This window comes from Embiotoca jacksoni, unplaced genomic scaffold (genome assembly GCF_022577435.1).
Source record: "Embiotoca jacksoni isolate LCO1_2020_lvr unplaced genomic scaffold, fEmbJac1.0.p SCAF_4, whole genome shotgun sequence".
Lineage (NCBI taxonomy): Eukaryota > Metazoa > Chordata > Actinopteri > Embiotocidae > Embiotoca > Embiotoca jacksoni.
This window is the reverse complement of record NW_027185392.1, coordinates 6,368,439-6,386,977: the sequence shown is the minus strand read 5'-3', so window position 1 is coordinate 6,386,977 and position 18,539 is coordinate 6,368,439. Positions and strand designations below refer to the sequence as shown.

Genomic DNA, 18,539 nt, shown 5'->3' with positions numbered 1-18,539 from the left:
TTCTGCCAGTGTGTGTGCGTATATGTGTGTGTAAGTGTGAGTAAGTGCTTTCTGACAGAAGCTCGAGTGCTCTCTGTGAATATCTGAATGGTTTCGAGTCACGACTCGTATTTCATCTCACGTCTTTTATTTGATTTTGTCTTTCTTCCTCTTCACATCCACTCTGTTTACACCTGCCCTTCCCTGTCTAGACACAGAGAGCATCAATGCCAGTTATATAAGCCATGGCCAAAGCAGCGTGCTTGTTATGAAGTTCCACCTGTCCTTGTCAACAAGCAGCCAAAGACATCTCATAACTAAGATGAGATACGAGATAATAAACAGATGCACTTGACTCACTCAGACAGAGCTGCAGGACAATTAAATGATTGCCAGTAATAGTTTATCAAAAGGACAGCAAGATGTAAGAGTGAAATGATATTGGGGCTTTAACCTGCTCTTAGTTTTCATGCACCACAGAAACCTCTGTTATTACCACAACTAAAAATCCCTTTCCTAAGCAGCTCCGCCCATGACATGACTTTACTGTAAATATATTATTGACAAACACACATATAAACTTGAGCTCAAGTAAATACTATTGGTTACTGAGAAATGTGCATGTACTGTACACCTTATGTAAGAAAACTTAAGCTAATGAGATGGAAAAAAAAACCCACAATGGAATCCATTACTTACACTGCAGCTGAGTTGATTGGATAATGCCGATTTAGCTTCTTTTGAGCAAGCACAGCTCACTTGTAACTGTGAGAAAACTTAGTCATTGGCTCCTGAATGAAAACAACCAACCAGACACCTTCGTAGCTGTAGTCATACATATATAGGAATGCACCTTCCAATTAAGTTAAAACATTTTTTTTTTAATTTTTTTTTTATATCATTTAACATTTTGTGCTTTTAAGCTTTCTTTATGTCAGTTTACTGTTTTTGGCTTTATACTCAAATACTTTTATTCAGTCTTACTGCTTTTATTATGGTCATTTCCAGCTACAACAGGAAGCCATCTTTAGCTACAGCTACAGCAGACAAGAGAAATGTAGTGACTCACCAGTGGTCACAGTGAATCATTTAGCAGCCCAAAAACCACATATTTTCCTCTGGAGTTGGTGGAAACACAAGAGATAGCTAAAAGGAGAGTGAATGTGTGATTTACATTCGGAGAGACGACTACAAATTAACACTAATGACTGCTGGATGAGTAAATAATTTTTTTTATAGCACACGCAAGGATAATTGTTTGATTTACTGTTCTGCAAATAGCCCCCAAACATTATTTCCCTGCATTTTAGTTCAATAAAAATATATTTATCACAATTTAATTGAACTTAAAAATACTATAAATCTGTGTGCGTCTTTTACACTCATTAAGCTCATATGTTTGTGACAAGTTTAGGTTACACATTACCTGAGTGAGTGGATATTTGTAGTGTGCGCGCTGCCCTCCATTACATTCCACACTAAGCTCACACTTCAGCAAAATCAGCCAGTTGTGCTGATTGCTGCAGCAAGTGAAGGTAATGTACCCAGCATTGGCTTATTGCAGTCTGCTGATAGCATTGTGCTCATCACGGCCAATTGACTTTACGGTCACCCAAGGTTTACTGGGACTGATAAGGCCAGATTCCCGCGTCTTTACTTTTTTCACAACCTTTTAGTCGGCGCTTTTGCAACTGTGGAATGACCTCTTAAACAACATTGTAAAAGGGGATTAGGAGGCGATACAGAAAAACAAACCTTCTATAAACGTATCACATTTTTCCCATTCTCGCTCACACACCTGGTCAGCTCACATGCCATAGGAATCCAATTTTTGTTTTCATGCAAGTATGCGAGTGTGTGCTCAATCCGAGACGCTCGAATGCAAACCTTCTGGGTCAGTATTGGTATCACAACAACATATCGATGTGCTTTCCTTCTCTGTCGCCCGTATACCTGCGATAAGGGGGCGATACACAGACTGTAACCTGGATATGAGGGAAAATGTCCTGAAGGTGGGAGGGAGGGGACAGCGAAAACAATGGAGGCCTCATACCGCAGGAAGGAAAAGTCTTGCCAAGTGCCCCCTCTGTCAAACAAGTGTACAGCGTGCCAGGAGTATGTACCTCCACCTAAACTCCACAGAGCAGAGGCAGGACAGGGTTACATGCCAACATACTGACCCAGAAATGGAGACAGGGAAGTCCAGAGAGAGAGAGAGAGAGAGAGAGAGAGAGAGAGAGAGAGAGAGAGAGAGAGAGAGAGAGACAGACAGAGAGATAGAGAGAGAGAGTGAGGGAGAAGGGTGGGGGGGGGGGGGGACTGGGAGGACTTCAAACAGTGTATATAAACAGAATGTGAGAGTCTCCAATCAAAATGTCTGAAAAACAATGGGCTTCTCAAACACAGACAAAAATGTGTCTGTTAGTTGAAGCATGTACACATGGGTGTGCCCGAGTGTGACTGTAATTGTGTGCAAGTCCCTTTGATGTGACCACCAGCTTGAGGTCTCCTTCTGCTATCAAACACACACTCCCTCACGCTGCCTGTCCTACTTTCCTACAACTCCACTCTCGCCATCTGACACCTCACCACCTCATGTGCCTATTTGCACCAGATAATTCAAGGTTTAAAAATGACGTTTCCAGCAAGATATACAACAACCTGAAACCGCACGATATCGTAACAGAAAATATCTGATATATACTTCAGTATTTCCCGCCAACTGGTATCTCTGTCTCCTTCATGTTGCAGACAACCTTTCTCCCTGACAACCAAACAAGGGGAATAAACCAGCCAGGGAGTGACAGAGCCTGCTGAGCCAGGGCTGATTCATTAGTCTGAAGACAGCACGGGTATCTCACACCATCATCACTGGGAGATTTACAATCCCCTGGTGAAGGATGAAAGTTCTGGCTGCAGCATTTCAGATGAACAATAGATTTAAAGAGGTATAAACATGAGAGTATCGAGAGGGACCTGCAGAAAAAAACCACTCATTTCTTACTTAGTTACCTTCCAACATCTTCTTCTTCTTAGACAAAGGTATTTGTGGCAAAACAGAGCAAAACAATTACAAAGCTTTGAAACCTCATATTGCCAAGTATTGTGTCCATAAACAATTTGGCATCTGACCATTTATCCAGAGTCAACGTCTAGTGCAACTGCAGAAAGTAGTTTGTCCTTAACGTAGCCAGGCAGAATAAACAGTGTGAGTGTGGACGTCTGGATGTTCTTTTCTTTAGCATGACAAAAACCTTTCCCTAACCTTAACTTGGTGTTGACGTATCTTTACCATAATTTACTTGCCATTACCCGATCAAACCATGCTGTTGCCATATGCAGATATTGCCATTCTCCAAAATGAGAATTTTGGACATAAAGTCTGATTGTCATTGCACGAGATTGGAGGTTTGGTAGAAACCTCCAATATCAAATTATTATTTTTTTTTTTTTCAAATGTATAGCACATCCTGCTCACAACAATAGCAAAAAGACAAATAATACTGTAAACATATCAGCTGGAAATAAAAGTTAAATCCATGCAAGAAGAATCAGTTATATAATCTTCTACCTATAACTTCTACCATGAAATAAACATGTAGTTTCTCTCCATCCATACAGTGACAGTTACACACCAGGGTTTCATATGCAAAGGAAAAGCATGATGGCCTATTTTCTATAAAAAGCAACACATAATTTTCATGTGCAGTGGATAATGCATCAGACAGCAATCTGTTTAAAAGCTAAACTCACAATCGTGACACAATGCTTCTTCAGGCTTCTTTCTTTAGGACAGGGGAGACTTTTGTTATTGTAACTCAGGGAGTTCAGCGAGCTGAGTTCCTGTTGTAAATTCCCCTTCATGCTGCGGTTTCCTGTTCAGAGTACCACAGCTAAGGAGATGGATGCCCAAAGAGAGAGCTCTCTGAACTTTGCCTCAAATAAACTAGTGATACTTTTGTTTCTAAATTACACTTTTACAGTCTTTGAAAAAATATTTCAAGAGCAAGACAATTATTGTCATTCAGGATGATTCAAGAGGCTATCTGACTCAACAGCCCAACAAAACAACATGTATAAACATCGAACCTTTTCCAAACGCTTTCAAGTTCAAAACCATCAAATACATCCATGCATGATATAGGCTTGTAAATATATAGCCCTTTTAACATGAACTGTGATGTGTAAAAAAATAAATCATATCATGTAAATAACAACAATATAAAAGGTGGCGGTATTGCTGCTTAACACAGGTTGCCACCTGCCCCCGTGTGTGGTCTGCGGTCACTACTGCCTATCAAATTCATGTCAGAGGAGATGACAGTTCAGGGTGAGACACTCTACCTTCACCCGAAAAGAATTCTCTCTTCGGTGTGGGAGTTTTTTGCGTTCGGTATAAAAGATTGGTATGTCAATTAAGCCCAAAAAGCAGCAAACGTTTGTTGTTCGTCCACCCTTGCTTCCATCATGAAATTTTACCATGGTAGAGAGACTAAGTCGATGCTAGGGTACTTGTCCCAAAGCAGTAAAAGTTACATTGAGACCTTACTCGTGTTGTTAAAGCTTTGTTATCATGGCATTGGATTTGACATTACTTTCTCTGTTAGGAAGCATCAAAGAAGCAGGCATACAGCTCATCTAACTGTGTTTGAGTCAACAGATAATAAAAGAAAAGCAGAAATAGAAATATTTACTTTCAAGGGAAACAGTTAAGACATCTGTAGATGTATTCTGAGATAGAAACTGGATGAACTCCAGTTTGTTACAGTACCGTTCTCCACACAGGAAGCAAGGGAGAGTGTGTCAAATGGGAGGAGAGGGGACAACTCCAGCATACTATATTTGTATGAGATTTTATTCAAGGAAGACTTCAATATCGTGAGAAATAAACCTCCTTGCATTTTTTTTTACCAGAGTTAGATGAGAGGATCAAGTCTTTAAATCCGTATACTGAATATATAGCTAGAAATAGCGGGTGGAGACATCAGGTGAAAGGAAGCAGCCAAAAGGATAATTTATACACTAACATTTATTTTGCGTAAGGATTTAAAAAAAATTTAAATTAAATAAAATGAAACGTCGATAGATCATTTTTACCAACGAAGTTTCCCTTCAATTCAGTCTAAGCTAAGCAAACTAATAACGAAACTGACAGAAACAGAAAACTCTCAATGTGAAAACATAAACTATTTACTGTGACAGCACACTCTAGTGTCGTTATTTTAAGAGAGTGGATGCACCATCAGTGGGGATTTTTAAAAGTGTATAATAGTGTATGATTAATTGTGGGATCCCCAGAGGTCACTGCTCGGGTCAGATTTCGTTTTGTCTTTCAAAGACAGCTGCATTTAAAAACAGCTTTAACTACCAGTAACCTCACTGGAGTTCTAAGTAGGAGAGAAAGTGACGAACATGGAAACAAAGGATACAAGAGAAAAGGAGACAAAAAAAGAAAGAGCCAGACAGAAATAGCGAGACGAGTTAGTCACAGAAATCACCAACATTCGAATGTCAGGGAGCTCCTCCCATACAGGATCCCACCGAGGATACGACATCACATCCAGTTTTCCCAGATTTCCTTTCACCCACCTGAAGCCGAGGCAAGGGAGGCTGGGAGTCCAGGTAAAAGGACAGTCTCTAACTTTGCGGTGGGTCGGAGGCCCATCATTGTGTTGTGTATTTCCACTGGTTTATATTTAGAATGAGCGAGGCACAGCATGGAGACTCTAAACTCAACTACAATCAAGGACAAAAACAGACGGACCGTTCTTGGAAACAGGAATCTCTGAAGTGTAGTGTTGACAAGCTCAAATGGTAAGAGAGAGTGAGAAAGAGGGACACAGAGACAGTTAGATACTCAATAGTCTATATTCTTACAATGCATACATAAGTTCAAACATTGACGCACTGATACCAGCCAGCTAATGAAATTTGCACACAACCAGTGTCAGGTGCTGCCAAGATCATTTAACAGATCATAATCAGATCTAAAACTGGACCAACGAAGGTTGAGCTCGTGTGTTAAAGTAATAATCTCAAAGAATCTAATAAAGGTCTAACATAAGGGCACCAGCGCTCTTACATTGACCTCAATAGCAGCTCGTGAAACGTACTTTTTTAATATCAATTCTATGAAATCCATTTGAGGAAAAAGAAAATGACATTACACATTATAGTACCAACCCAGATTGATGTCTGTAGCTACAATTTATTGATATCCTCTATTTGCGTCCAATGGAAGCTATCGCTAAATGCTCCAATGTTTGCCCATGTTCACTAAACTCCTCCCATGGGATTAGTAGCCTACATGCTAGTGAGCTGGCTGCGCACGGAGAAGTCTACAGTTATTGCAGCTCTCACAACTCAAAAATAAGTTTAAGAGCGAAATAAGGCGTTTAAATGTAAGAAATACCAAAGTTGATGCCAAAGTTGAACCTGTGTACGGTGTTGGTTCAGTATTTAAAATGTATTTAAAATGAAAATGTGTTGATGTGGATGTAGCCTAGGTATCAACATTTGGGTACCAAATGACACGGCATTTCTTGATGGTAATTTAGTTGTTGCCATAATAGTATCAAAATTTTGGTATCCAGCCCTACACAGTGGTGATTGAGACTGTGGTCCACTGATAAAAACCCCTCTTGCATTTGAAGTATTACAAACTGAACAAACAGGGTGTTCATGATGACATTTCCAGCATCGAATACAAAATCAACACAATAATTTGTCCACCAAAAACGAGATCATTTCAAATGAATATGAACCCCTTTCCTCCTTTTTTCTCTCACATCTTAATCCTTCTTTTGTTGTGTTTTCACTCACACAAAGTAAACCAGTCAACTTCCTGGATAAAAGGATGCGAGGTCAAAGAACTAAACAAGCTGCCTTCTGAAGATAAACAGACCGATTTGGAGACTTGTCTTTAAATTTCCTCCACATGCTGTAAATCTGCCTCCTGCATGAAAATCGTGGCAATGAATAAGTAAACAAAATGAAAATTGATTTGTTTTGTGCTCTTTACATCTAATTTAATGTTTCTTTGATTTCAACAACATTACTTAAACATCACATCTCTCATCCCGTCACATTCATAATCTCTTTAACCCCATCCAACCAAAGATAACGATGGTCACGCAAACTTGTAGCATGACTGTCCTTATCATCTTCTGATGGTATGATTTATGTCTCCTCATGTCATTCCAGTGCACTGGTGCTCTGCAGGCCGTGCAAAGATGGGGCTGTTAGTGGCATCACAGGAATTGTAACTCCTGTAGCAGCACATTGTCTCTGTATAAAAGAAAACCGTAACACTGACTTCTAAGGTACACCGAGCGCCGCAGGGAGGTCATCAACGGTGCCATTACAGAGCGCGGGCTGTGGAAACTTCTTGTTGACCACTGGTGTGCTTCCACTGCCACAGAGATAGTAAAATTAACCATGAATGAGCTGTCTTTCATGGCAGTGCAGCAGGAGCCTTTAGGGCCTGGTGTGTGATGTAACACTGTCACAAATGTGTCATTCCCAGGGGCTTAAATGATGGTGATACGGAGGGGCTTTGAAGTGTCACAATGAACACTGGGCTTTGTGCTCCCCCAAAACTCTGCCAACTCCCAGCGTACCCCCATCCCCCCTCCAGTCCTGGGTTCCATCACACAGACGTAGAGATGGAGGTTACATAACTCGCTTACTGGGAGTCCGAATGATTTAAATGAAGAAAAATGACCAGGAATGTCTGACCCCTTTGAAGCTGACTCTGTGGATTTTTGGCAGCTTTAGCCTTCTTGTAAAAAACAAAATTGTATGTATGTAGATAACATACACACACACTGGGACAAACATGCTGACAGCTTCTGCACATTTCCCATGAAAGGTTCTCAGACAGTTGCGGTAATTAGAGAGAGAGACAGAGCAAGCGTGAGTGAGGACTCCCATCAGGCTTTGAGACAGCGGGGGGCGATATGAAAGCGTCGTCCGCACGTTGAACCACCTCTCTGGTATTGTTTACCAGCAGACTGTCGACAGGGGGGTGTTTAATGAACACCGCTCCCCTGCTGTCTGTCTTAAAGTAGGTCTGTATAGCCATAGTTTCCTGATGACCCTGTGCATTATCAGCAGACTGCTGGCAGAGAGGTTAGAGCCAGAATGGGCAGAGCAGTCACTACAGATTTAGTTTGTTCTTTGGATCGATTAATAATAATGTGTACAAAGTGGATGACGGCAAGCACAGCAAAGTAATGCCATAAGATGTCAATACAAAGAAGCCTGTTCATCAGGGAAAGTCTTGAGGATTGATACCTGTGAGACTGATAATGGACGACACAAATCAAAGGGAGAAAAACTCCAAGGACATCCATTTGGATGGTTTTACGTATGTCAGGCATTACATGTTTTTTAACGAAACTTTCTTTTAACACAGAGGAAGGTGAAATGAGGGCAAAATGTAAATAAGAGAAAGGTTCAAAAGTTTTGGGCACCAGAATTGACATCCAGTCTCGCTCTTATCTTACAAAGGCGACAGGCTTGATGTTTTAGTAGATGAGTCTTGGTTGTTATCTACATTCACGTCCAGTGTCTCATTGAACCAGAGCCTGTCCTCCTCCACTCAACCACTCCCTCCATCTCCTCCCAGTCTTCTGTGGCCCCATGATGTGTGCACTGCAAAAGGTTATCAATCAGAAATTGTCTTCTCACACACCAGCCAAGGACCAGACGCCACCCCCCCCCACACACACACACACCAACTCTCATGACAAAAAAACATAAGCAAAAACTAAATGCTATCACGAGTGCCAAGATTCTCACCTTGCCAGCCATAAACTAAACACATAAGAATGAAGAAAGACAGCAGGAACTTACCGGCTTTTTCTTTTTCGGGAACAACAGAGGTGCTCTGTGAAGGAGAAGAGAAAAAAAAGATTATAGCTCAGAGAGCTTTGTTATGATGCATTTTCATGATGTTTGATGCCATGCAGTGATTCATTCTCAGAAAGTAAAATCCCTCCTTTTCTAGCACTCTTTAAACATTCAACAAGGTGCTTCTTTCATGAAATGTGGAAGATTAAACTATCAAGGAACAGTATTCATCATTCTATGATGTCATGATGATGGCATATTTGATCCCTTTGTGTTTTCTCCCTTATTCTATGGACAAATACTGATTTAAGAGACAGAATCTACACAAGATTAAATAAAATTCACTGGATAATTTTTAAATCAGTACGCTTATTCCTGAGCTTATATTCCATTTATCATATACACTGAGCTCGTCGAACAAAAGCGAGCAGTTAAATGTTAGCTCAGGGGCTAGCCCCTAGCATCGGTGTGTGAACAAAGTGAACCAGAGAGCGGTTAGTTTACACGGTGGCCCAAAGTTGCTGGTGTTCCACTAACAGAGAATAAATTCTTATGTTTAAAGTCGCAACTGACCTGTAAAAGTTTTACTTTTTGCTAACAGCCTTCTGTTGCCCAAAAGCCACATTACATCAACACCAAAACCAAAAAGGTGCTTCAGAATAAAAAAGTGTGGTTCCGCCTTGATTCAGTTCATCATAACAGCACTTTATTTACATTTATTCTAAAAACACAGTACTTTATTTAACAGGTTGAAAACTTCTATATTGACCTACTGACCCCTAAATGCAGTGTACGGTTACACCAATATGACAATCGAACAAAGGAACACCAGAGACTCATAGACATCAGGAATGTGGCTGCTAAAACTTCATGTGCATACTTTTCTGATGTGCACACATTTTAAGAAACGGTCACCACAGATAAAGAACTCACCAGAGACGTCTGAACAAATATCACATCATTACAAGTTAGAGTCAACACACTCTCCTCTGAGTCAATGTTGATTCAGCTCTCATGCCAGTAGTCTGGTAAGACATTACCGATAAAATGACAACATATTTTTTTAGCATAGGGGACTCCCATCATTCTGCACACTTAATATTTCCTTTTTTGGGTTTGTTGCAGGTTTTTTGAAAATACTGCTGCATCAACACGGGGGTCTATGTCAGTCTATAAGTCTATGTGTGTGTGTGTGTGTGTGTGTGTGTGTGTGTGTGTGTGTCTGTGTGGAGGGCAGCAGTCAGTTGGAATGCAAAGGTCTTTCTGGCCACTGACTTTTGACCTTGGGGTCCCTGGCTGATCTCCACACCCTGAACTGTTTTAATCCACACTCCCCTAGAAGAGATCAGACCGGGTGAGAAGGATAATTCTTAGACTTCACTCTCTTTGTCCACCTTTTATTCTGTGTGCAAAAAAATGCCAATATAAACCTGTCCTCCCGATACTTCAATTAATTTGTATTTTCCCTCTCGGGCATAATTAAAGCGCTTTAACGGTGTCCTGCTGAGACTACTCTGACCTTTTCCACTTCACCCTAAAATGCCTAAAATGACATACCCATATTAAAATGGCTGTGGCTGCTCAACCACACAGAGAATATGCATGAATAAGGTCTTTCCAGAAAGAACTCAGAAGTCAGTTAACAAACATGTTTACATTCTAAAAAGCTATCAACGGCTTTGTCTGTAAACTTGAAAACTTTTCGGTTATAAACAAACTAATGAAGACCACCATCCTAAAGGACACACGGGAACCAAATGTTATTCTGAGTCACTGAAAGTATCGTTCCCTCATCAATGAGGGCTAAACTGCTCACGGCCTAGCTTCCAAATGTTCCAAATTATTTTGGGATATCTTTCCACAAGCATTAGGTTAGGTTAGGTAGTTACTTTATTAATCCCCGAGGGGAAATTTTTTAACAATTACATAACATTACATAACATAACAATATCCAGAATTGCACAATAACTACCTTTAAACTGGGGGTTAGTTGGCTTGGCCGTGCGTATGTCTGGCATTATGTATTCAACGGGCCAGCGAAGAAATGTCTCACCAGACACCAGATTTGAAAACTCTGTATACTGTGAAAATGGTATGGGTTTAATTAGCACTAATAATGATGTGTTTAATCAGCATTTGTGTGAACTTATTTTACAAGGGCTTAAATATAACGGACATTCATCTATATGTAAAAGTCCTACACTATAGTAACTATAAAATCTGCTTCACTCATAGTGTATAATTTCTATAACACACCTAGTGTATGTTTGGGAAACATGCTCCTTTACAGATATACAAAATCACAAATCTTCTCCGCTAACACATAAATTGTAATTTATACCAATTTGGCATCATCACTAATATAATTATTGACCTGACAGTAAAATCTTATCTACACACCTTGCATGAGGTATTATTTTGACACTGAGGTAATACTTTTTACTGGCATTACAAATATCTTGCTGTGGATTTCTATTATTTCCTCATTTCTGTCCACTCTGACTAAACACTAACCTTTACAAATCAACTCAAAGACTTGCAGCTCTGGGGGATTTCTTATTTTATTAATTGTACAAGTGTGATAAGCAGGAAAGACTTTAAAATGACAGCACGACTTTCATTATTATTCACTTTTACTTTCACAATCATACTGTGGAGTACGTTCAAATAAAAGAGAGAAACCTGATTAATTGTGAAAAAGCAAAAATGTGATAAGCCCTCTGCTTCTCAAATATCAAGGGGTCTTATGTTTTATGAACAAGCACCTCAGGTATGCCACGGTCTGGTGAGAATGAATACAAAGGCTGCTCTCATAGATGAGTTTGTTTTTGCTAACGTGTTGGTAGATCAACGCTGGATAAATGTTGTCTTGGTCCCAATCTGCCTTTCTCACATTTTTCCAAAGCCGGCAGGTGAGCTGTCTGCACGCATGCTTTATATAACATCCACACAGCTCTAGCACAAGACCTGGGTCTGGTGAGATGTGTTTATAAGCGTGTGTGTATATGTATACATGTATTTAAGTATGTGCATATTGTGGGGGCAAAAACACAATTTAGTCATGTTTTAGAGACAATGCTGGTAGAACTCCCTCTGTGGATAAATATCTTTTTACAATTTATTGCTGAATAATGACCCTAAAAAAGATACAAGGGAGAAGCTGAAGCCAAAGACTCCCACTCACTCCTCTATCACTAAATCACCAGCACAAACAGAACAACAACAGTGAGGTGAAATCAGAGACAGATTTATATTCAGCTGCTGTTTCAGCTGTTGCACAGCAAGTAATATTAGCTCTGCTTTTTCAGCCACAGCAGTGTAGTCGCTGCATTCCCCTGAGTGCAAAACACCGTGAACGGTATGAGATTCTCTCAAGACAACACCGACAAACTGCTTTCATGCTTTGCTTTGTTCTCAGTTGAAAATACATTATCACTGTTGGCAAACAGGTCAGATCCAGTGTATTTTTTCACAATACACTTTTACAAGCAATTTCAGTTAAGAGATCACTATTGGTTTTTGTTTTCATTTCACCTCATTCAATTAAAATGAGTGTGTTTTAGTTTATTAAATATGATTTGCCTTTTTATGTATTTTTCCTAGTGTCAACACATAATAAAAGTACAAAACCAGCACTTTATTGACCTTATTTCTGTGTAGCAAAATAATTTGTCAAACTTTTATTGTCAAAAATCGAAAAACACGAGTGAGCCGAACTGTTGTATTGACTGTATTCACTACAATGAACATGGATACTGTAGTTTATTCCAGGTCAGTTCTACACACACACACACACACACACACACACACACACACACACACACACTGCTGCTATAAATCTTCAGTTTGCCAAATGTATGATAAGATGAAGAAAGTCCTTGAACAATCTATTCACGCAGTGACTGGCTCTGGTAATACCAGGTTAAGAATGAATGGGCTTGGGTCTGATCATTATAGAGATTAAATGCATTTCTGGTTTTGTTCCTTGAGGATAATTGCCAGTAAAATAATTCTCAGCTAAAACCAGCCTTGCCTTTTAATTCTGCTGTGATACATACAAATATAGCATCACACTGTGTGCCATCTTTAAACAGCACAGCATCAGTTCATGTGTGGATTCCTATCAAAGATTACCTACTTGAAATTGCACCACAGTGGTGTTTAAAAACCCGATATTTAGTCATTTCTTCAACACGCAACTCTAAAAAGACTGGCCTTGAATAATGGAATCAGTATGGGAGGTCTGTGTGGCTTCTCTGCTCAGCAGTAACAAGACATTTCAGTTCACCAGTGTGCACCCTTCCTATTGTATAAACACCACACCATGGGTTCCTTTCAATGACCCATGAAGTCACTTACACACGGTCTAAATCTCACCTTCACACAATGTCGTGTTTTCCCTCATAATAGCAATTACAGATTAATAAATTGGGGTAAGCGACCACAGACAATAACAAGAATGTGAATGAATGGGTACTAGTAAGTGCCAGTGTTTTCACAGCACCACGGTCACATATTTTCTTGATGTTTGCCTGCGCTCCCCCTGGCATGCCACAGTGCAGGTTGTCCAGGCCGTGTCAAGTGTCCACTGGGGAGCTGTAGGCTGCAGAGCACACAAGCGTCAGCTGCCTCATTTACTGCCACTAATTTACTGGAAGTGGCTTGTGTTGGGGCATGGGGAGGGGGGGGGGGGGGTGGTATGTGCTTGTGTGTGCCAGCATGTGTGTCTGCATGATTATCCACAGTAGGGTTATTATTGTCATTACTGTAGCTAGCAGTTAAGTAAAGTAGTTTTGCCAACAAAGATCTTGGAAGAAAAACGGAGTGTTTTCTAGGTATTTCAACTACTTTGATTGCAGAACTTTGACAAAGCAAACTGATAATTCAGCTCAAGTGTTGCATTTCTGATGGTATCATAAGTGTTGACAAGTGAAAATTAACAAGTACATTTCTTGAAGTTTTTACTCTATCTGTGCCAATATTATATCAGAATTGAAATAAGCTTTTATACCTTACTTTGACAAATATTTTTTTACCAAACCAAGCTTTGTCTGAAAAGAATAGTATCAATTCCGCATTATTTTCACAACCCCCCCACCCCCATATCCAGTTTTCCAAGTTATAAACAATAAACTATCTAAACCCTATCAGACATGTTAGTTTTATTATTGAATAAAAAAAAGTTGTATTCAGAGAAAAGAAAAGTTCAAATCTGACCAGATAAAAATGAGAGCTTTTGGTTCTTGGCAGTTTTTTTTTTTAAACCTGGTGCCATGGGAACATGGTGGTTTGTATTTTAAGAAATAATTTACGATCAATCCCCAGCACTAGTAACATATATTATTTTGTTTTCCAGAAATGGCCCCTGCACTGTGTGTGGCAATATGTACATGCTTTTCCGTGTGAACGAGTAAGTCAGAGATGTTAAGCAAGCCATTGGCATGTGGCTCTTGCACAACAAACCCAAGGAGTCTACCAAGCCTGTTTCAACCCCACCACCAGCCTCTCATCACCACCCCCCTGTCCAGCACTGCAGCTGTAGTACGTGTGTGTGTGTGTGTGTGTGTGTGTGTGTGTGTGTGTGTGTGTGTGTGTGTGTGTGTGACCACCCATGGTCTGTGCAGGCCAAGGATTAGGGGGCTCAGACTAACCCAAAACTTTTTCTCCACCACTTAAAGCAAAAGGCAAAATTGGTGCAGATGGCTTATGGTCAGGTAAGCTAGCGTCTCCAGCACAAGATGTGTGTGAGGAGAGACGTGTGTGAGTGTACGTGCACGCCCGTCCAGGACCCTTGGAGATGTTATCTGGAGCTCATTTCTGTTTTTTTGACTGGCATGAATGTGCTCTTTCTGCCCTGCATTTACAAAGGAATTTATTTTCCATGCTCTGTCGACCCAGGAGTGCACGTGTGCTGGGAAACGTGGGAAACAATTTCATTTTAGCCTTCTTCTTGAGGAAAAGTCAAACCCCACACCCATCATACTTTCTCATTTTTCCCCTGCATCCCCCTTCTACATTTTAATAGTCTCCATATGTCACACTTGGAGTGTGTCAACAGGAAGTGATATGGTGACTTGGTGTAATGATGCGTTGGAACATTTCCTGCAGAAAACGTATATTTGGCTCCAGATGTTGCATTTAACAGCTTTTCGAAAAGAAAACATCTGTTAACGAAATTTGGTGATGCTTGAAAATGTCTCTTACCTTTATTGACATGTATTACACTAAAAGCACAGGTCAAATCTATAGCAGGGAAAAGTGCACACTCAATCTTTAGTTGTGTTCGGAAGTTCATGATTTTACCATACACTCTGTGTACACACAATGTGACTGACAACTGAGACCTTGTTCCCTAATTCAACCTTGAGTCCCGAGTCATGTTCTCTATCGGGTGATGTCAACAGAGAGAGTCTGAGATGCACACACAGATTTGTCATTGTTTACACGAGTAAGGCAGAGGGACGGGCTTCTGGTTTTGGGCATGTTCTGGGGGGATGTAGTGCACGACCCCTGGAGCATAAACTGTGAACTGGCTCTTAGAATCCAACACTGGGCAAGACTATAATTCTTGACTTGTCAGTAATGGCAGACAAACTGGTCATTACCACACTCCACTTCTCAGGTCATTCTTACACGTAGGTCACCTTTTTCCATGTACAGATATAAATAGGACTGCACACCGAACTTGGATACTTTTATGGCAGCAACCACATTGCCTTGACAACATAAAGTATTAAAAATGCCTTGTCAATCAGTACTACATTTTGATACCTAGGCAACATCCACACTAAGTTTTCCTTTTAAAACGCATAACTTTTACTCACTATCCACTGGACTAAATCTCATCAGCGTCAGTGCCAGTGACGCCAAATACAAAATGAGACATCCGCTATTTTGAAGTCATTTGGGTTAAGAGAAAAAAAGAAAAAAGGATAACGTGGAGCAAAGGTAGGCAGCTTAATGTAAGTGTGTTGAGAGAAGAAATAACCACACTAAAGGCCGATGTATGAAAATGAAGAGAATATACTGATGCAATTTGTTTCCCTTCTTGTGGTTCTCTAAATAAAACAGTTTTAGCCAGAAAAAGGAGCTCAGTAGCCCACAGAAATATATCAAACTCTTAAATAGGTAATTAATCAACCCATGAATCCGACAAAAATGGGTTGTTTGTTTAGTGAATGTGTTACTGAGTAGCTCCATAAATGGTTTGAAAAATGAAGGATGAATAGCACGTCAATCCTTGCTTAAACCACGAAACAGTTTTATTCACATCGTTCCCCCTCGCTACACTCATTAAGAGACAAAATGTGTCACCTGTTCCTGTTCGCTGCGTTGAATTTGTGGCTTATGGAGCAAAGTTAATAGGGATAAGCTTCAGATCCCAACTGCAACAACAATGCGAGGCTGTGGATTAGCTGCTGACATTTGGGCGAAAGCAGAGAGTGGGTTAACAAGAAGGATTAGACAGTCGTCTGCAGAAGACTGTGGTGGCCCCGTAGCAGGACTGTGGCAGAAACATTGCTTACTGACTTAGCAGCAGGACGAGTGGGCGACACCTTCCTGGGTCACAGTTTTGTAACATCTATGAAGAATGCATACCCTACTTAACTATGCACTATACAGGACATTTCCTTCAGCCAAACCAGGTCAGTGGAGCCTCGCTGCGTGACCTAAATATAAACTCTGCGCAGGTACATTTTGCGCCACAAGATATTTGGCTATAAATACAAAATAAACACACTTAATGAGATGAACAAATTCCTTCATCCAGACATGAAACCTGAGGGCGGAGATGATTAATTGAGCAAGACACTCAAGTGTATTTTGACTGAGTTGATGTAACTTCAAGGCAAACATGAATGAGGACGCACGTTCAAAACAAAAATGTGAACACATGCTTGAGCCGAATGTCCCAATTAAAACCTTAAACCACACGCCTGAATAAATGTGGCTGCACCTGGTGTTACAGTGCATTCCTGCGTACATATGTGCGCGTGTTCTATGCGTTTCTAAGAGTGCATTCAGTTTGTTTGTTCCTTCTCTGATTTATGGCGCTTCATTATCAGCAGGCTGCAGGGGTGTTTCCAGATGCTTGCATTTTCCAGTCATCCTGAAGATTTACTGTCAACAAGTACCATCATCGAGCAACTATTCCCTGTGCTTTTTTACTGTCTCCTTTACGTAATGGATTAACGTTCTGCTTCATTGACTCAGTGGATGCCTTTAATACAAGCAGCTAGTACTCATCAGCAAAACATAGCGGAGTGATGATTTAATGTTGGATGTAGAAGTATGATTCATTTAAGTAAAAAAAAAAAATGAAAAAAAGAAACAAAATCCATATGGAGACGATAAATCACTGGTGATTAAGTTGATGTCATTTAGGCGCCGTGCCACAGTATGTTGTAATAAAAACAAAGAGAGTTGCCATTGAGCACAGGGTGTGAACACAGATTTATGTGATATTTCACGTACACAAAGATGTTAAAATTTTTAAAAAAAAAACTCTGTGAAATGATTAAGCGCATAATAGCTCAAATACATTTCGACCAAATGTTCGGTATGCACACCGCATCAGGCTGATACATGTGGGCGCTGTCAATAAATATAATGATGGAAGAGTTTGGCTCTGCATTCTGTTCGATTTTAATTTCTGTGTTCTATGTTAATCCAGTGTATCCTTCTCTCGTCCGCTGGAGTGCTTTATGCAGCGGCCATAGCCTTGAATCGACAGGAAAAACAAGATTTCCTTGTGGGGGTTGAGTTTATTTTCTACATCCTGCTCCAACCATAAGCCTTTTCTTTTTTCTTACCCTCTTTTTGTAAACCCCAGTGGGTCTGTGCTTCTCCCCTTGTTACAGCTGTGCTCAGCAGAGGAGTGACCTTGGGGACAATGACACTACACAAAGCGGCTAGCTTGGCCATGACCACCACTGGCAGCCCGTGTCAGACTGAATGGTGGTTGCTTTCATAGCTCGCTGACTCATTATGGCCTACTACAGTCTTTAAATCAACTATGTGGGTGGAATTTAGGCAAACATATCTGTGCTTGTGGCACGTTGTGTTGACTATTGAACAGGGATAGGAGTGCGACAGAGTGGGAGCAAATGTAAAAAATAAATAAAAGGCAGTGAAAGTAGCAGAAAAGTACATCTTTTATCTGACTGAGACATCGAGAAGGTGTAGTTTCGATGAAGGATGTTTGGGGACTGTGAGGCTGCCAAACCGGAACACGGAGGAAGGACAGAGCAGAGATCTGCTAGTGACCTTAGCACGCAAACCACAGGCACGTCTATTGTCCAAATGGACCGCAGACAGATAAAGAACTATATTCATACATAATCTACTGACAGGGAATAAAGTCTTCCCGTCATTCTGAAATAAAAATATCTCTCAATCAATCATCTCCCCCCTCCCCCCCCTGAAAACATCCCTGGACCGGATTGGAAGTTTGGTACTTCCAGGATTCACTGGCAGCGAAACCACCAGAGGAGGTGACAGAAGCTGTATTTGGAGTCTGTTGCTGCGGTGACAGAATACAGATCCAAACAATGGGGTTAAAGGGTGCCCTTTTAAGGAATGTTTACCAAAGACGGAGAGGATGAAGGCTGGTACGGGGCAGCACCTTCGCTGTCACCATATGCACGTCATACAAAACACCCCCCCTGTGCTAAATTTAACAGACCGCCACGGGCTTTGTTCAGGAG

The 18,539-nt window shown here is 40.6% G+C and overlaps 1 protein-coding gene across 2 annotated transcripts in view; it reads right to left on the bottom strand.

Annotated features, from left to right (window-relative positions):
- The window catches only part of dlc1 (DLC1 Rho GTPase activating protein), a 79,886-nt gene that overhangs the window by 46,913 nt on the left and 14,434 nt on the right, over nt 1–18,539 (bottom strand). For both annotated transcript variants that reach the window (XM_069166890.1, XM_069166891.1), the window contains one exon: nt 8,836–8,869. In XM_069166890.1, the coding sequence (XP_069022991.1) occupies nt 8,836–8,869 (34 nt within the window). The remainder of the gene's footprint in view (nt 1–8,835; nt 8,870–18,539) is intronic.